Genomic DNA, 14,671 nt, shown 5'->3' with positions numbered 1-14,671 from the left:
CCTTAAAAAAAATTTTTTTTTTTAATTTAAAAGATACATATTGTGACATTATATTTTACAAACACCCTTAGTGCTTTTTTTTTTTTTTTTTTTTCCTTACAAAAGCATCTAACCTGCATGGACTCCAGGGATCCTTCCTTTGGACAGAATGGTTCTCCTACTAGAGTTTTACCCATCATCTCTCATGAAGCAGATAATTCACTCACATCACAGAATATACCAGGGGCCCTGACTCAGACACAGACTCTTTCTGCAGAACAATTCCATCTAGTGGACCAAAATAAGCAGCCTATTCAATATGAACTCCAGTCATTGGGGGATTCTAATGCACAAATGGTGAGTGTATTTTATAAATAATCAGTTTTATGCTATTTAGCAAAATGTATTAATCTTACTAGGTGACCTTAATTTCTTGAAACTGTTGACTTGCGTTGCTTTGAAAATACCGTTTTCATGACGTTCATTTTTATGTTACCTGAATATTTTAAAAGATTTCATTTTAGGACTACTAATAGAATGTTAAACTACTTCCCAGTTACTAGGTCTAGGTACACTGTTACTTTGAGATCAGTTGGAAATGTATCATAATCTGTGACAAGTGCCAGAGTTTACCTGTAACTTACATTTATTTTTGTGTATGCATTTGGCTGAACTCAAGGTTATTGCTTTACCCGTCTCTCGGTCACTAACTTGCATGCCACAGGTTGGTATGCCTTCTTGAAGCAAAAGAAAACAATGGAAATAGCAGTGGTATACTGGCAATTAGACATAGCCTCGCTGATGTAGATACGTATGTGTCATGTAAGTAACAGTGCATATAAAGGTGAAAATGCTGCTTTAAATTGTTTCTGAAGTATTCATGGCCAAGTTTATAGTTTGAATAGAAGAAATGAAAGATGGTTCTGTTGGAAATTAAAGAGAATTATTGAGAAAAACTTCGTTTCTCTCTAACTACTAAGAATATTCTTACATTAAAAAAAAAGATCTTTACATTAATAATAAGAATAACATGTGTCTTGTTTACCTGTTTTCCAAATTTTCTACAATGGGTATTAATTACATAATGGAATTATTTATTATTATTTTTTTAAAGATTTTATTTATTTGACAGATCACAAGTAGGCAGAGAGGCAGGCAGAGAGAGAGGAGGAAGCAGGCTCCCTGCTGAGCCTGTTGGGGTATTTGATCCAAGGACCTGAGCTAAAGGCAGACACTTAACCAACTGAGCCACCCAAGCACCTTAGTGAATTATTTCAAAGACAGTAATCTGATTGTACATCTCTAACAGGATATAATCTAGAAACAAAATGTATAAACTTTCAATGAATTTAATATTAATAATAATTTTAGTATTGTTATTCTGAAGCTATTATATATCAAGTATAGAACAAAGCTTGTAAATATTTTAAATCTATAGAATCAGTAGGATGATGCCCCCTTTTTCTTCCTGACACTACTTGTTGTACCTCCTCTATTTTTTCTTGAACAGTCTTATAAGATGTGTATTCATTTTATTAGTCATTTATAAAGATTTTATTTATTTATTTGTCAGAGAGAGAGAGCACAAGCAGGCAGAGAGGAAGGAAGAGAGAGAGGAGGAAGCAGGCTCCCTGCTGAGCAGAGAGTCTGATGCAGGACTAGATCCTAGGACCCTGGGATCATGACCTGAGCCGAAGGCAGAGGCTTTAACCTCTGAGCCACCCAGGTACCCCAAGAGCAATTATAGAGTCAAAACAAAAGTGAGTAGAAGTACAGTGATGCTTAAAAAACCCCCTGCCCCTATACATGCATGGTCTTTCCCATTTTCAAGATCTCCCACCATATGGAGCTTTTTTTTTTTTAAATTTTTTAATGTGATTTTTTGATACAGAAGTTATCAAGGAAGTAGTAAAGATTCTGTAGTGGGTGAATCTGCAACAAATGAAGAGGTTTTAAAGTGAAGCAGGGATGGTAATTTGGACTTATGAGATATATTGTACAGTACACAAAGAGCCCAGTAAATATGACTACTTATTAGTCAAGATTTTCTGATAATGTTCATGGTCTGCCTCAAATAGAATGCATTGCAACAGATGACTTTTCAAAACTCTGATATCATAGCAAAGATTAAAAGTAACTTTATTTTAAAATAGGAAAAGTAATATTATTGTCACCATTATCAAATTACATGAACTGGAAATAGTTTTCTAGGTACCAGGTAGAAGGAAGCTATGGAAGGAGAAAGCTAAGGAAGGAGAAAGTGGAGGAGGCTCTCCTCCACTCTACATAGGAAACATATTTCCAAAAGTAAGAGGTATTCCACACATCTTTCTTAATTATGAAATTTTCATATGAGTAAATAAATTATAAATATATGTGTTTTATTTGGATTTAGTGGATTCATTTTCTAAGAATGAATGGAATATTTTTTTACAAGTATTTGATCTTATTTAAGGAGAAAGGAATTTAAAAACTGTTATTACTGTTGCCTTTTAAAGCCCAGCAGTATTTCTTGTATTGTTTTTGTCTTCTTTTAGGTTAAGTAAAATCGTCAGATAATGGGAAGCAGTACAGAATAGTTGTTTGAATTTGGGTTTGAATTTCAACTCACCACCCTATCTTGCATGAGTTGTGTAACCTCTTATGACAGTATCCTCAAGTATAAAATGTATATACTTCATTTACATATGATAGGGAATACATACAGTAATGCATGTAAAGTCTTGCCATTTAGTATGCATTCAACAAATGTCAAGCAATTATTGTCATCAGAGTTTACAGTTACTTTTTCATGATGAAGTGATAAGAGGTATGGCAAGGTATTTTTATCTCAAGAAACTTGATAAACTTTGGGGGAGGGAAACAATTACTAGTCTTAATTTCTGAGAAATGTTTACAGTTAATTGTCCCTAAAGTATCTACTTCATTGAAATTTTTTTCAAATTTAATTTTTTTTCAATTAAAAATTTTTTCCAATGACCCTCTTAAAACTAGAACTGCAGTCTCTGTCACGAATCAGTTATGTTTCCATGTTTTATAAAACAGAAAGGCTGTCTTACCTCCAGGCCGGAGATTGGGAGGCTGCCATTTTCATTCCCGTCCTCCAGGGCTCTACAGAAAGTGTTCAGGGAACAAAAGAGCTCCTGAGAGCAAACGGGAGTAGATTACTTAGCCTGGCCCCTGGCAAGGGCAGTGCAATTCTGCCTCGGGCAAAAACGTTTGAGAATCAACCCAGAAGATCAGCAAGAACATTCACCCAAGACCAAGGTCACTGATCCAGGAGGACAGTGGAATTCCAGAGGAGGAGAAAGCAGAGCATGGAATTCATGGCTTTCACCTCATGATTCTTTAGTCTTGCAAAGTTAATTAAATTTATTTTATTTTTTTCTTATTCTAATTTTATTTAACGTCTCCTCTTTCCTCTTAAGTTTTTTTAATTAGTTTATCTTAACAATACTTTCTTTAAAAAAAACTTTTTAAACCTTCATTATTATAGTCATATTTTATCCTTCATAGTATCTAACTTTATTTTTTGTATACATAAAGGGTTTTTTCTTATACAAAAATTTTGGGATACAGTTTCTTCCAATAGATCAAAATATACCCTAAATCTAGGATAGGGCTTTGATATGGTCTCCAGCCTGAGCTAATTCTCTCCTCTTTCTTTTTCCAACCAACTTATCTTAGCAATGCCTTCTTTAGAATTCTTTTTTTATTTTCATCTTTACAGTCATATTCCATTCCTTCTCATGTTTGTTCTTATTTTGGTGTATATATATGTTTTTCTTTCTTTAAAAATTTTGGGAGGTAGTTTCTTTTAAGAAACCAAAATACACCCAAAATCAAGTGGGTGGCTCTGTTCTATTCACCAGTCTACTATATATTTTTTTTTTAATTTTTTTTTAAATTTCTTTTTACCCCTTTTCTTCTCCCCCTATTTAGGGTCTCTTCTGATTTGGTTAGCGTACATTTTTCTGGGGTCTTTGCCACCCTTTTAGTATTTTATTCTCTCCTTCATATATTCTTCTCTGGGTAAAATGAAAAGGTGGGAAAAACTCACCACAAAAAAAAAGAACAAGAGGCAGTACCAAAGGCTAGGGACCTAATCAGTACGGACATTGGTAAAATGTCAGATCTAGAGCTCAGAATGATGATTCTCAAGGTGTTAGCTGGGCACAAAACAGGCATGGAAGATATTAGAGAAACCCTCTCTGGAGAAACAAAAGCCCTTTCTGGAGAAATAAAAGAATTAAAATCTAACCAAGCTGAGATCAAAAAAGCTATTAATGAGGTGCAGTAAAAAAATTGGAGGCTCTTACTGCTAAGATAAATGAGGCAGAAGAGAAAATTAGTGATACAGAAGACCAAATGACAGAGAATAAAGAAGCTGAGCAAAAGAGAGACAAACAACTACTGGACCATGAGGGGAGAATTTGAGAGATAAGTGATACCATAAGATGAAACAATATTAGAAGAATTGGGATTCCAGAAGAAGAAGAAAGAAAAAGGGGCCAGAAGATATATTGGAGTGAATTATAACAGAGAATTTCCCTAATATGGCAAAGGGAGCAAACATCAATATCCAGGAGGCACAGAGAACTCCCCCTCAAAATCAATAAGAATGGGTCCATACCCCGTCATCTAATAGTAACACTTACAAGTCTTAGTGACAAAGAGAAACTCCTGAAAGCAGCTCGGGGCAAGAAGTCTGTAACATACAATGGTATCATACTCAAAATAACTGAATCCGCTAAATCATACTCAAAGGGTCTGTCCAACAAGAAGATCTAACAATTTTAAATATCTATTCCCCTAACATGGGAGCAGCCAACTATATAAACCAATTAATAACAAAATCAAAGAAACACATTGACAATAATACAATAATAGTAGGGGACTTTAACGGCCCCCCTCACTGAAATGGACAGATCATCCAAGCAATAGATCAACAAGGGAATAAAGGCCTTAAATGACACACTGGACCTGATGGACATCACAGATATATTCAGAACATTCCATCCCAAAGCAACAATACACATTCTTTTCTGGTGCTCATGGAACATTCTCCAGAATAGATCACATCCTGGGTCACAGATCAGGTCTCAACTGGTACCAAAAGACTGGGATCATTCCCTGCATATTCTCAGACCACAACACTCTGAAGCTGGAACTCAATCACAAGAGGAAAGTTGGAAAGAACGCAAATACATGGAGACTAAAGAGCATCCTTCTAAAGAATGAATGGGTCAACCAGGAAATTAAAGAAAATTTGAAAAAATTTATGGAAACAAATGATAATGAAAACACAGCTGTTCAAAATCTGTGGGACACAGCAAAAGCGGTCCTGAGAAGAAAGTATATAGCCATACAAATCTTTCTCAAGAAACAAGAAAGGTCTCAGGTGCACAACCTAACCCTACACCCAAAGAAGCTGGGGAAAGAACAGCAAAGAAAGCCTAAACCCAGCAGGAGAAGAGAAATAATAAAGATCAGAGCAGAAATCAGTGAAATAGAAATCAAAAGAACGGGAGAACAATCAACGAAACTAGGAGCTGGTTCTTTGAAAGAATTAATGAGATTGTTAAACCCCTGGCCAAACTTATCAAAAAGAAAAGAGAAAGGACCCAAATTTTAAAAATCATGAATGAAAGAGGAGATATTACAACCAACACCAAAGAAATACAAACAATTATAAGAACTTATTATGAGCAACTATACGCCAGCAGGTCTGACAATCTGGAAGAAATGGCTGCATTCATAGAGATATATAAACTACCAAAACTGAACCAGGAAGAAACAGACCCATAATCAGTAAGGAGATTGAAGCAGTCATCAAATATCTCCCAACAAACAAGAGCCCAGGACCAAATGGTTTCCCAGGGGAATTCTACTAAACATTTGAAGAAGAATAATACCTATTCTCCTGAAACTGTTCCAAAAAATAGAAGTGGAAGGAAAACTTCCAAACTGATTTTATGAGGCCACATTACCTTGATCCCCAAACCAGACAAAGACCCCATCAAAAAAGAGAATTACAGAGGCGCCTGGGTGGCTCAGTGGGTTAAAGCCTCTGCCTTTGGCTCGGGTCATGATCCCAGGGTCCTGGGATCGAGCCCCGCATCAGGCTCTCTGCTCAGCAGGGAGCCTGCTTCCCTTCCTTTCTCTCTGCCTACTGTGATCTCTGTCTGTCAAATAAATAAATAAAATCTTAAAAAAAAAAAAAAAAAGGAAAAGAGAATTACAGACCAATATCCTAGATGAATACAGATGCGAAAATTCTCACCAAAATACTGGCCAGTAGGATCCAATAGTACATTAAAAGGATTATTCACCACGACCAAGTGGGACTTATTCCAGGGCTGCAAGGTTGGTGCAACACCCACAAATCAGTCAATGTGCTACAATACATTAATAAAAGAAAGAACAAGAACCATATGATATTCTCAATAGATGCAGAAAAAGCATTTGACAAAGTACAGCATCCTTTCTAGATCAAAGCTCTTCAAAGTATAGGGATAGAGTGTACATACCTCAATACCTTCAAAGCCATCTATGAAAAACCCACCATGAATATCATCCTCAATGGAGAAAAACTGAGAGCTTTTCTGCTAAGGTCAAGAACACGGCAGGGATGTCTGCTATCACCACTGCTATTCAGCATAGTACTAGGAATCCTACCCTCAGCAATCAGACAACAAAAAGAAATTAAAGGCATCCAAATTGGCAAAGAAGAAGTCAAACTATCACTCTTTGCAGATGATATGATACTATATGTGGAAAACCCAAAAGACTCCACTCCAAATCTGTTAGCACTTGTATAAGAATTCAGTAAAGTGTCAGGATATAAAATCAATGCACAGAAGTCAGTTGCATTTCTATACACCAACAACAAGACAAAAGAAAGAGAAATGAAGGAGTCCATCCCATTTACAGTTGCACCCAAAACCGTAAGATACCTAGGAATAAACCTAACCAAAGAGGCAAAGAATCTGTACTCAGAAAACTATAAAGTACTCATGAAGGAAATTGAGGAAGACACAAAGAAATGGAAAAATATTCCATGCTCCTGGATTGGAAGAACAAATATTGTGCAAATGTCTATGCTACCTAATGCAATCTACACATATAATGCAATCCCTATCAAAATACCATCCATTTTTTTTTCAAAGAAATGGAACAAATAATCCTAAAGTTTATATGGAACCAGAAAAGACCTCCAATAGCTAGAGTAATGTTGAAAAATAAAGCTAAAGTTGGTGGCATCAAAATTCCAGACTTCAAGCTCTATTACAAAGCTATCATCATCAAGACAGTCTGGTACTGGCACAAAAACAGACACATAGATCAATGGAACATAATAGAGAGCCCAGAAATAGACCCTCAACTCTATGGTTTACTAATCTTTGACAAAGCAGGAAAGAATGTCCAATGGAAAAAAGACCGTCTCTTCAACAGGTGGTGTTGGGAAAGTTGGAGAGCCACATGTAGAAAAATGCATTTCCTTACACCACACATGAAAATAAGACCCCAAATGGATGAAAGCCCTCAGTGTGAGAAAGGAATCCATCAAAATCCTTAAAGAGAACACAGGCAGCAACCTCTTTGACCTCAGCCACAGCAACTTCTTCCTAGAAACATCGCCAAAGGCAAGGGAAGCAAGGGCAAAAATTAACTATTGGGACTTCATCAAGATCAAAGGCTTTTGCACAGCAAAGGAAACAGTCAACAAAACCAAAAGACAACTGACAGAATGGGAGAAGATATTCGCAAACAACATATCAGATAAAGGGCTAGTATCCAAAATCTATAAAGAACTTATCGAACTCAACACCCAAAGAATAAATAATCCAGTCAAGCAATGGGCAGAGGACATGAACAGACACTTCTGCAAAGAAGACATCCAAATGGCCAACAGACACATGAAAAAGTGCTCCACATGACTTGGCATCAGGGAAATACAAATCAAAACCACAATGAGATACCACCTCAAACCAGTCAGAATGGCTAAAATTAACAAAAAACAACAGATGCTGGTGAGGATGCAGAGATAGGGGAGCCCTCCTACCCTTTTGGTGGGAATGCAAGCTGGTGCAGCCACTCTGGAAAACAGCATGGAGGTTCCTCAAAAAGTTGAAAATAGAGCTACCCTACGACCCAGCAATCGCACTACTGGGTACTTACCCTGAAGATACAAATGTAGTGATCCGAAGGGGCACGTGCACCCAAATGTTTAACAGCAATGTCCACAATCGCCAAACTATGGAAAGAACCTAGATGTCCATCAACAGATGAATGGATAAAGAAAATGTTATATATATATATAGATATATATAGATACACACACACACACACACACACACACACACAATGGAATACTATGCAGCCATCAAAAGAAATGACATCTTGCCATTTGCAACGACATGAATGGAGCTAGAGGTTATTATGCTGAGCAAAATAAGTCAATCAGAGAAAGACAATTATATGATCTCCCTGATATGAGGAATTTGAGAGGCAAAGTGGGGGGTTTGGGGGGTAGGGGAGGAAAAAATGAAACAAGCTGGGATCGGGAGGGAGACAAACCATAAGAGACTCTTAATGTCACAAAACAAACTGAGGGTTGCTTGGGGGAGGGAGTATGGAGAGGGTGTTTGGGTTATGGACATTGGGGAGGGTATGCGCTATGGTCAGAGCTGTGAAGTGTGTAAGCCTGATGATTCACAGACCGGTACCCCTGGGGCAAATAATATATGTTAACTTTAAAAATTTAATTAAAAAAAGGCCCTCTTGGAAAGCAGGTTGGAATGATTACAAAGAATTACTTGAGTAAGAACTGAGTCTAGTAGACCTTGGGTAAAACAGTAACACTGTGTCAATAGAAGAGTAGTATGTTAGGTAATAAAGTTTACAGGGTGTCCGAAAAGTCTGGAAATTTAAGATAAACTTGTCTTCAAGTGGAGGACACGTATTGCATGGAGCACTGGGTGTGGTACATTATCAATGAATTTTTGAACACTGAGAAAAAATAAATTAAAAAAAATATTTTGTTTTTCAAATGATGGGCTCAAAATGTTTTTTTTTTTCAGCTTCAGACACCCTTTTAGTTGACAGTTCTCTAAATTTAGGATAACAGATTCAATTGTTAAACTGAAGGAAGAAATGGAAATAATAAACATATAATTTTTCTTATATTTTCAGACTTTTGGGGCGTTCTTTGGTATTCCTTATGGACCAAGACAGAATATATAAAAATTCAGAGATATAAAAATAAATTCTGTTTAATTAGACATCTAACAAGATACAGTATTTAAACAAATGAAAGTGACATAAAATACAGAAGAAATGACTACCATACAAATAATCCAAACACATAGGGATATATAAAACAGTAAGTAGAAAAAAGCAAATACAATAAGTCCAGTGAGATCCTTGTTCACATTACTAAGTAATTAGACCTCATACATGTGTAATGATTAAGACCGTAGGTGGTTAAGATCATAGACATAGATTCAAACTACCTGTTTTGAATCCCAGCTTTAACACTTATCAGCTCCGAAACAGTACTTCAGTGTTTTCATCTACAAAATGAGGGAAATAATAGTATCTACCATACAGATAGGCATATCTTTAATCATTTATTTAGTAATAATTCTGTTAAAGCATTGTTGGCTTATGCATTTGGTTTCTTTCTTAATGTTCAAGATGATTGTTGCCAACCCCTCAGAAAATGGACAGGTGCTGCGTGTAATTCCATCTACACAGACAGGAATGGCACAAGTGATTGTACCTCAGGGGCAGCTTGTGGATGTGAATAGTCCTCAGGGTGAGTAATCATGGGATATATGGGATTTAAGAATGTTTTGAAGAACAAATACATGTATCAGAAAATCACCTCATGAAAGTCTGTGCTAAAATCGATCTCTTGGTGGGTAAGGTTGTGAACTTAATAATTAGAAAAAGATTCTTAGCCCAAATAAATTTCAAGTTCATTTTTCAACTCCTGTCTAGGTTAGCTGTCTATTTCATTTTGGAATTCTGTGAAGCTGGTTGACTCTTGCTTCCTCCCAAATGACCAGTGAGCATAAAATAAATTCTTCTTAATTATAATAACAGTAGTAATAACAGCTACAATAACAAGATTATAGTGTTAATAGTTACTGGAGAAATTATTACATTTGCATTTTTATCAATATTATTGTTAGCCATGTGACTCATTACGCTTTTATTTAACTATTTTTTTCATCTTCTTTGCTCTTTTTTTCCTTCAGACTCAGAAAGGAGAATCGTGCTCCCCATTTTTTTTTTACTCTTTCTTAACCTATTGATAATATTCCTGTTAGTTCTCTTTTGCTTTCCTTCCTTTTCTATCTAATACCATAGCTACACTGTTTCATTGTTCGTCCATAACTAATGATTTAGAATAGATATTTTTACCTTAGTGATATGGTTCTTCGCCTTTGTTAATAGTTAAAACTTAAGGAAAAAAACAGTTTGCAGACAAAATGAAAAACATGGTATAAAGATGAAAAAGAGTCTGAAACTAACAATGTATTATATGCTGGCTAGTTGAATTTTTAAAAATTTTTTTTAAAAAATGAAAAAGTTTTATACTTTCCTATTATATTATGAAACTGTTAACATAACAATTGTACCACTTTTATATCCTAGCTGTTCAATATAAGCTTCAAAAATGTAATTACGAAATTTCAGTAGTTAGTATTATAATTTGAAACTAAACAAGTTTATTAGGGAAATTCTCAATAAAACATAAGTTTTGGCATCTTTAGAGCATATCTTGCCTTTCATATTTCAAATTGATGAGTTCTACTTAGTTACATTCTCACGGGCTTACTCAAGATACTGACATTGCGTTGTTGTTGTTATTGCTGTTAAGATGTCTCTGAAGAGAAGTCCAGTGATAGAAATTTACCAACTGTAAGAGTGGATGTTCTAGCAGATAATACCAGTAATTATACTCTTCATCCACAAGCAGCTGTCACATTGCCCAAAAAGACAGTGGCCAGGTGAGTCCATGGGAAAGAGGAGTTCATGTTGAAATTATCATGGAAATCTTTTTTAAAATTATCATATCTAAAGTGAGCTGACTAAAAAAAGATTAGAAATTCAAGAAACAGAATAAACTATCATCAAATTGTCAAATATCTTTAATTATTTAAATGACATCTTGGCAGCTAGGAGACTATTTTAGAAGCTCTGTCTAGGGCGCCTGGGTGGCTCAGTGGGTTAAAGACTCTGCCATCTGCTCAGGTCGTGATCCCAGGGTCCTGGGATCGAGCCCTGCATCAGGCTCTCTGCTCGGGAGCCTGCTGCTTACCCCCTCCCCTGCCTGCCTCTCTGCCTACTTGTGATCTGTCTGTCAAATAAATAAATAAATAAAATCTTTAAATTAAAAAAAAAAAAAGCTATAATGTCTAATGTGCTACTTTTCCTCAGTGACACTTGCCTGTTGTCTTTTGAAGCAATCTGAAAACATCTGGCACTAATAGGGGTTTTAGAATAAAGAAATATCCATTCTAAAAAAAAAAAAAAGAAAAAGAAACATCCGCTCTAGTTCCTAAAATGTTTAATGGTTCATCGTCTTTTTATGTATTTAATTCCTCTGTGGTAAAGTAATCAAGTGTTTTTTGTTAATATGTTTCAGCTTTTATTTTTGCCTTAACACTATAATAATTTAGGCAAATGTAAATATGGATTTTGTATTATTTATATTCTTTTAACTCTTAAAGACAGCATTTAAAAATTTATACACTACTTATTACATTTAGTCTTAGAGCTTGACATAATATCATGTTAACTTAACAAGTCACCTGAAGATGTTTTATTGGCTCATTTTTTCGTTAAATGAAAAACAATTATATAATGAAATAAAATGAGAAGACTACAAAATAAGATCTGAAGGAGATATTAAAATACTTAATTTTGTTGGGGCTATAGATATTTGGAAGAAAAAACATAGGCCGTTTCTTTAGCAACTAATAAAATAGTGCTGTTTAAAGAAAATTATAATTAAAGTACACCCACCAACTCTATTGTTATTATTGCAGTTAAGATCTTATATCTTTATTTTTTCAAATTAATTCTACACCCAGCTTGGGGCTTGAACCATTTGTGCCAGCCAGACACCCCTATTATTACAGTTTCTTAATTGATGACCTCAGTATATTTTCTGTAACACTGGCTAAGGGGATAAAATGGTTGAATGTCGTATGTGTGTTTGTGTGTGTGTAACTTGTAATATATACTTATGTATATTCTTTCCTTGTCCCAGAATGCTTGAAGAACCCTTTCTGGCTCCTCTCCAGCCACTTTCTTCTAAAACACCTATGTGGGCCTGCCGTCTTAGGAGCTGTGAGGTGAGTTAAAAATAATCCTTACCTAGATTCACTAAATTGATTATTGCTATAATGCATCCCAAAATGTTCAGTTTTGACTATATCTGTAATACTTTATTTTAATGCTACCTCTGATCTCATCTATTCTTTTATTCCTTAGTGTAAGCTCTGTTTAAGCAGAGATCATATAAACTTCATGCTTCACTATCATTTCTTCTCTTGTATGTCTTCCATGAAAACTTCATTATCATGTTTTTCTACTTTTTATTTTTTGACCATTACTTTTTCTTTACTTGTACTTATTTCTTTTCATATTCTCAATGAAAATACTTTAAGTTTTGCTGTTTGACTTTGCCTTATTTCTCTACATTTTATCCCTTGGAGAGCTGATCAGTTTTGTTAACTTTCAACTCTCACTTTTATAAAAATGATTTCCAAATCTGTATCACTGGTTCTTTAATTGTGCCCTTGCCCCAGATCTCCAGCTACTTAATTGGAGCTTTACTTGAATTTCACCTCAGTTCACCAGGTGCTAAACAGAAATTACTATGTCACAACCAGCTGTACTTCTTTTTTGTTTTTTTTTTAACATTTATGTATTAAGGTTTTTTTTTAAATTTATTTGACAGAGAAAGAAATCACAAGTAGGCAGAGCAGCAGGTAGAGAGAGTGGGGGGAAGCAGGCTCCCTGCTGAGCAAAGAGCCCGATGCAGGGCTTGATCCCAGGACCCTGAGATCACAACCTGAGCCAAAGGCAGAGAAGTCCAACTTACTGAGCCACCCAGGTGCCCCAACTAGCTGTACTTCTAAATTCCTTGTCTGTTCAATGACAAATACCTTTTCCTTAGACATTCAGGCAGAGTGTTTTATTTTATTTTTATTTTTTAAAGATTTTATTTATTTATTTGATAGAGAGAGAAAGAACACAAGCAGGGGAGTGGAAGAGGGAGAAGCAGATTCCCCATTGAGAAGGGAGCCCAATGTGGGGCTCAATCCTACAATCCTGGGATCATGGCCTGAGCCACCCAAGCACCCCTAGGCGCAGTGTTTTAGATTAAATTCTTCCTTTCCCATACTAAAGTAGTCATCTGATTCTTTTAGTTTTTCCTTTAAAGTATCTCTCTTGGGATGCCTGGTGGCTCAGTCAGTTAAGCGTCTGCCTTTGACTCAAGTCATGATCCCAGAGTCCTGGGTTCAAGTCACATATCTGGCTCCCTGCTGAGCTAGGAGTCCACTTCTCCCTCTGCCCCCTATTCCCTCTGATTGTGCCCCACCTCCTGACAAATAAATAAATTTAATTTAATTTAAAAAGAACCTAATAAGACATTCTTAAATAAATAAATAAAATATCTCTCTTTTTGTGGAGTGATTGGGGCCTCCTTCTTCATAGACTTTTGTTATCTTGAACTTAATTATAGTAACAACCTTTACTTTAATCTCTGATTCTTCTATTTCTGGGGCCTACTGTCTAGTTTTCTAAAAATATCTGTCTTTAAATATTGCTTTCATTATTTCTTCTCACTGCCCAATAAGTTCAGTGTCATTTTTTCCATATCATTCACCACTATACATGGCTTTCAAGGTCTTCCATAATTTGGTATTATCTTTTCCTGTTTTATTTTCTACTTTTTTTTTTTTAAGATTTTATTTATTAATTTGACAGACAGAGATCACAAGCAGGCAAAGAGGCAGGCAGAGAGAGCAGAGGAAGTAGGCTCCCTTGCTGAGCAGAGAACCCGATGCGGGGCTCGATCCCAGGACCCTGGGATCATGACCCGAGCTGAAGGCAGAGGCTTTAACCCACTGAGCCACCCAGGCACCCCTATTTTCTACTTTTCTCCCAACTCATCCTTCGTTCTTGTTAAGCCTTGTCTTCCTAATTCGTACAAACACTTCAGAATCTTTATCTCTGCCTTGACTTGTTTTTGTTGCCATTTCCTAATCTGTTTTATTTTCTTCTGTTTCCTTTCTAACTATTCTTAAATCCTAATGCAACTCCTGTGTATCTTTTCTGTAAAGAATTATTATTTTAGCTTTTACCTATTTATCTCTTTAAGTGCTTTGGTATTTATTATCACTGCCATTCTTAATTAATTGCCTAATTATTTGTTCATCATTACATAGCATTTAGACTATACACTTTTGAGAGAAGGGACCGTGCTTTTGTACCTGTAAACTGTACATGATAATGACTAATTATTAAAATCCTTCATTGTTTTATTTTTTATTTTTTTATTTTATTTTTTTTAAGATTTCTTTATTTATTTATTTGACAGAAAGAGAGGGAAAGAGAGATCACAAGTTGGCAGAGATTCAGGTGGAGGGAGAGCGGGAAGCAGGCT

The 14,671-nt window shown here is 35.6% G+C and overlaps 1 protein-coding gene across 11 annotated transcripts in view; it reads left to right on the top strand.

Annotated features, from left to right (window-relative positions):
• Positions 1-14,671, top strand: part of CARF (calcium responsive transcription factor) — a 99,494-nt gene that overhangs the window by 18,749 nt on the left and 66,074 nt on the right. For 10 of the 11 annotated variants that reach the window (XR_004382961.1, XR_004382960.1, XR_004382962.1 and 7 more), the window contains 4 exons: positions 106-336; positions 9,679-9,799; positions 10,871-11,000; positions 12,266-12,350. Coding sequence is in view for 8 of the 11 variants with exons in the window: in XM_032860049.1 (XP_032715940.1) it covers positions 106-336; positions 9,679-9,799; positions 10,871-11,000; positions 12,266-12,350 (567 nt within the window). In the remaining 3 variants the exon portion in view is untranslated. Of the gene's footprint in view, positions 1-105; positions 337-9,678; positions 9,800-9,984; positions 10,052-10,870; positions 11,001-12,265; positions 12,351-14,671 lie in introns of those variants that run through there. The other variant, XM_032860050.1, reaches the window with a different exon arrangement.

Source organism: Lontra canadensis, unplaced genomic scaffold, assembly GCF_010015895.1.
Source record: "Lontra canadensis isolate GAN:19392208 unplaced genomic scaffold, GSC_riverotter_1.0 scaffold18, whole genome shotgun sequence".
Classification (NCBI taxonomy): Eukaryota; Metazoa; Chordata; class Mammalia; order Carnivora; family Mustelidae; genus Lontra; species Lontra canadensis.
The sequence above is the reverse complement of the archived record's forward strand: the minus strand, read 5'-3'. Positions and strand labels throughout refer to the sequence as shown.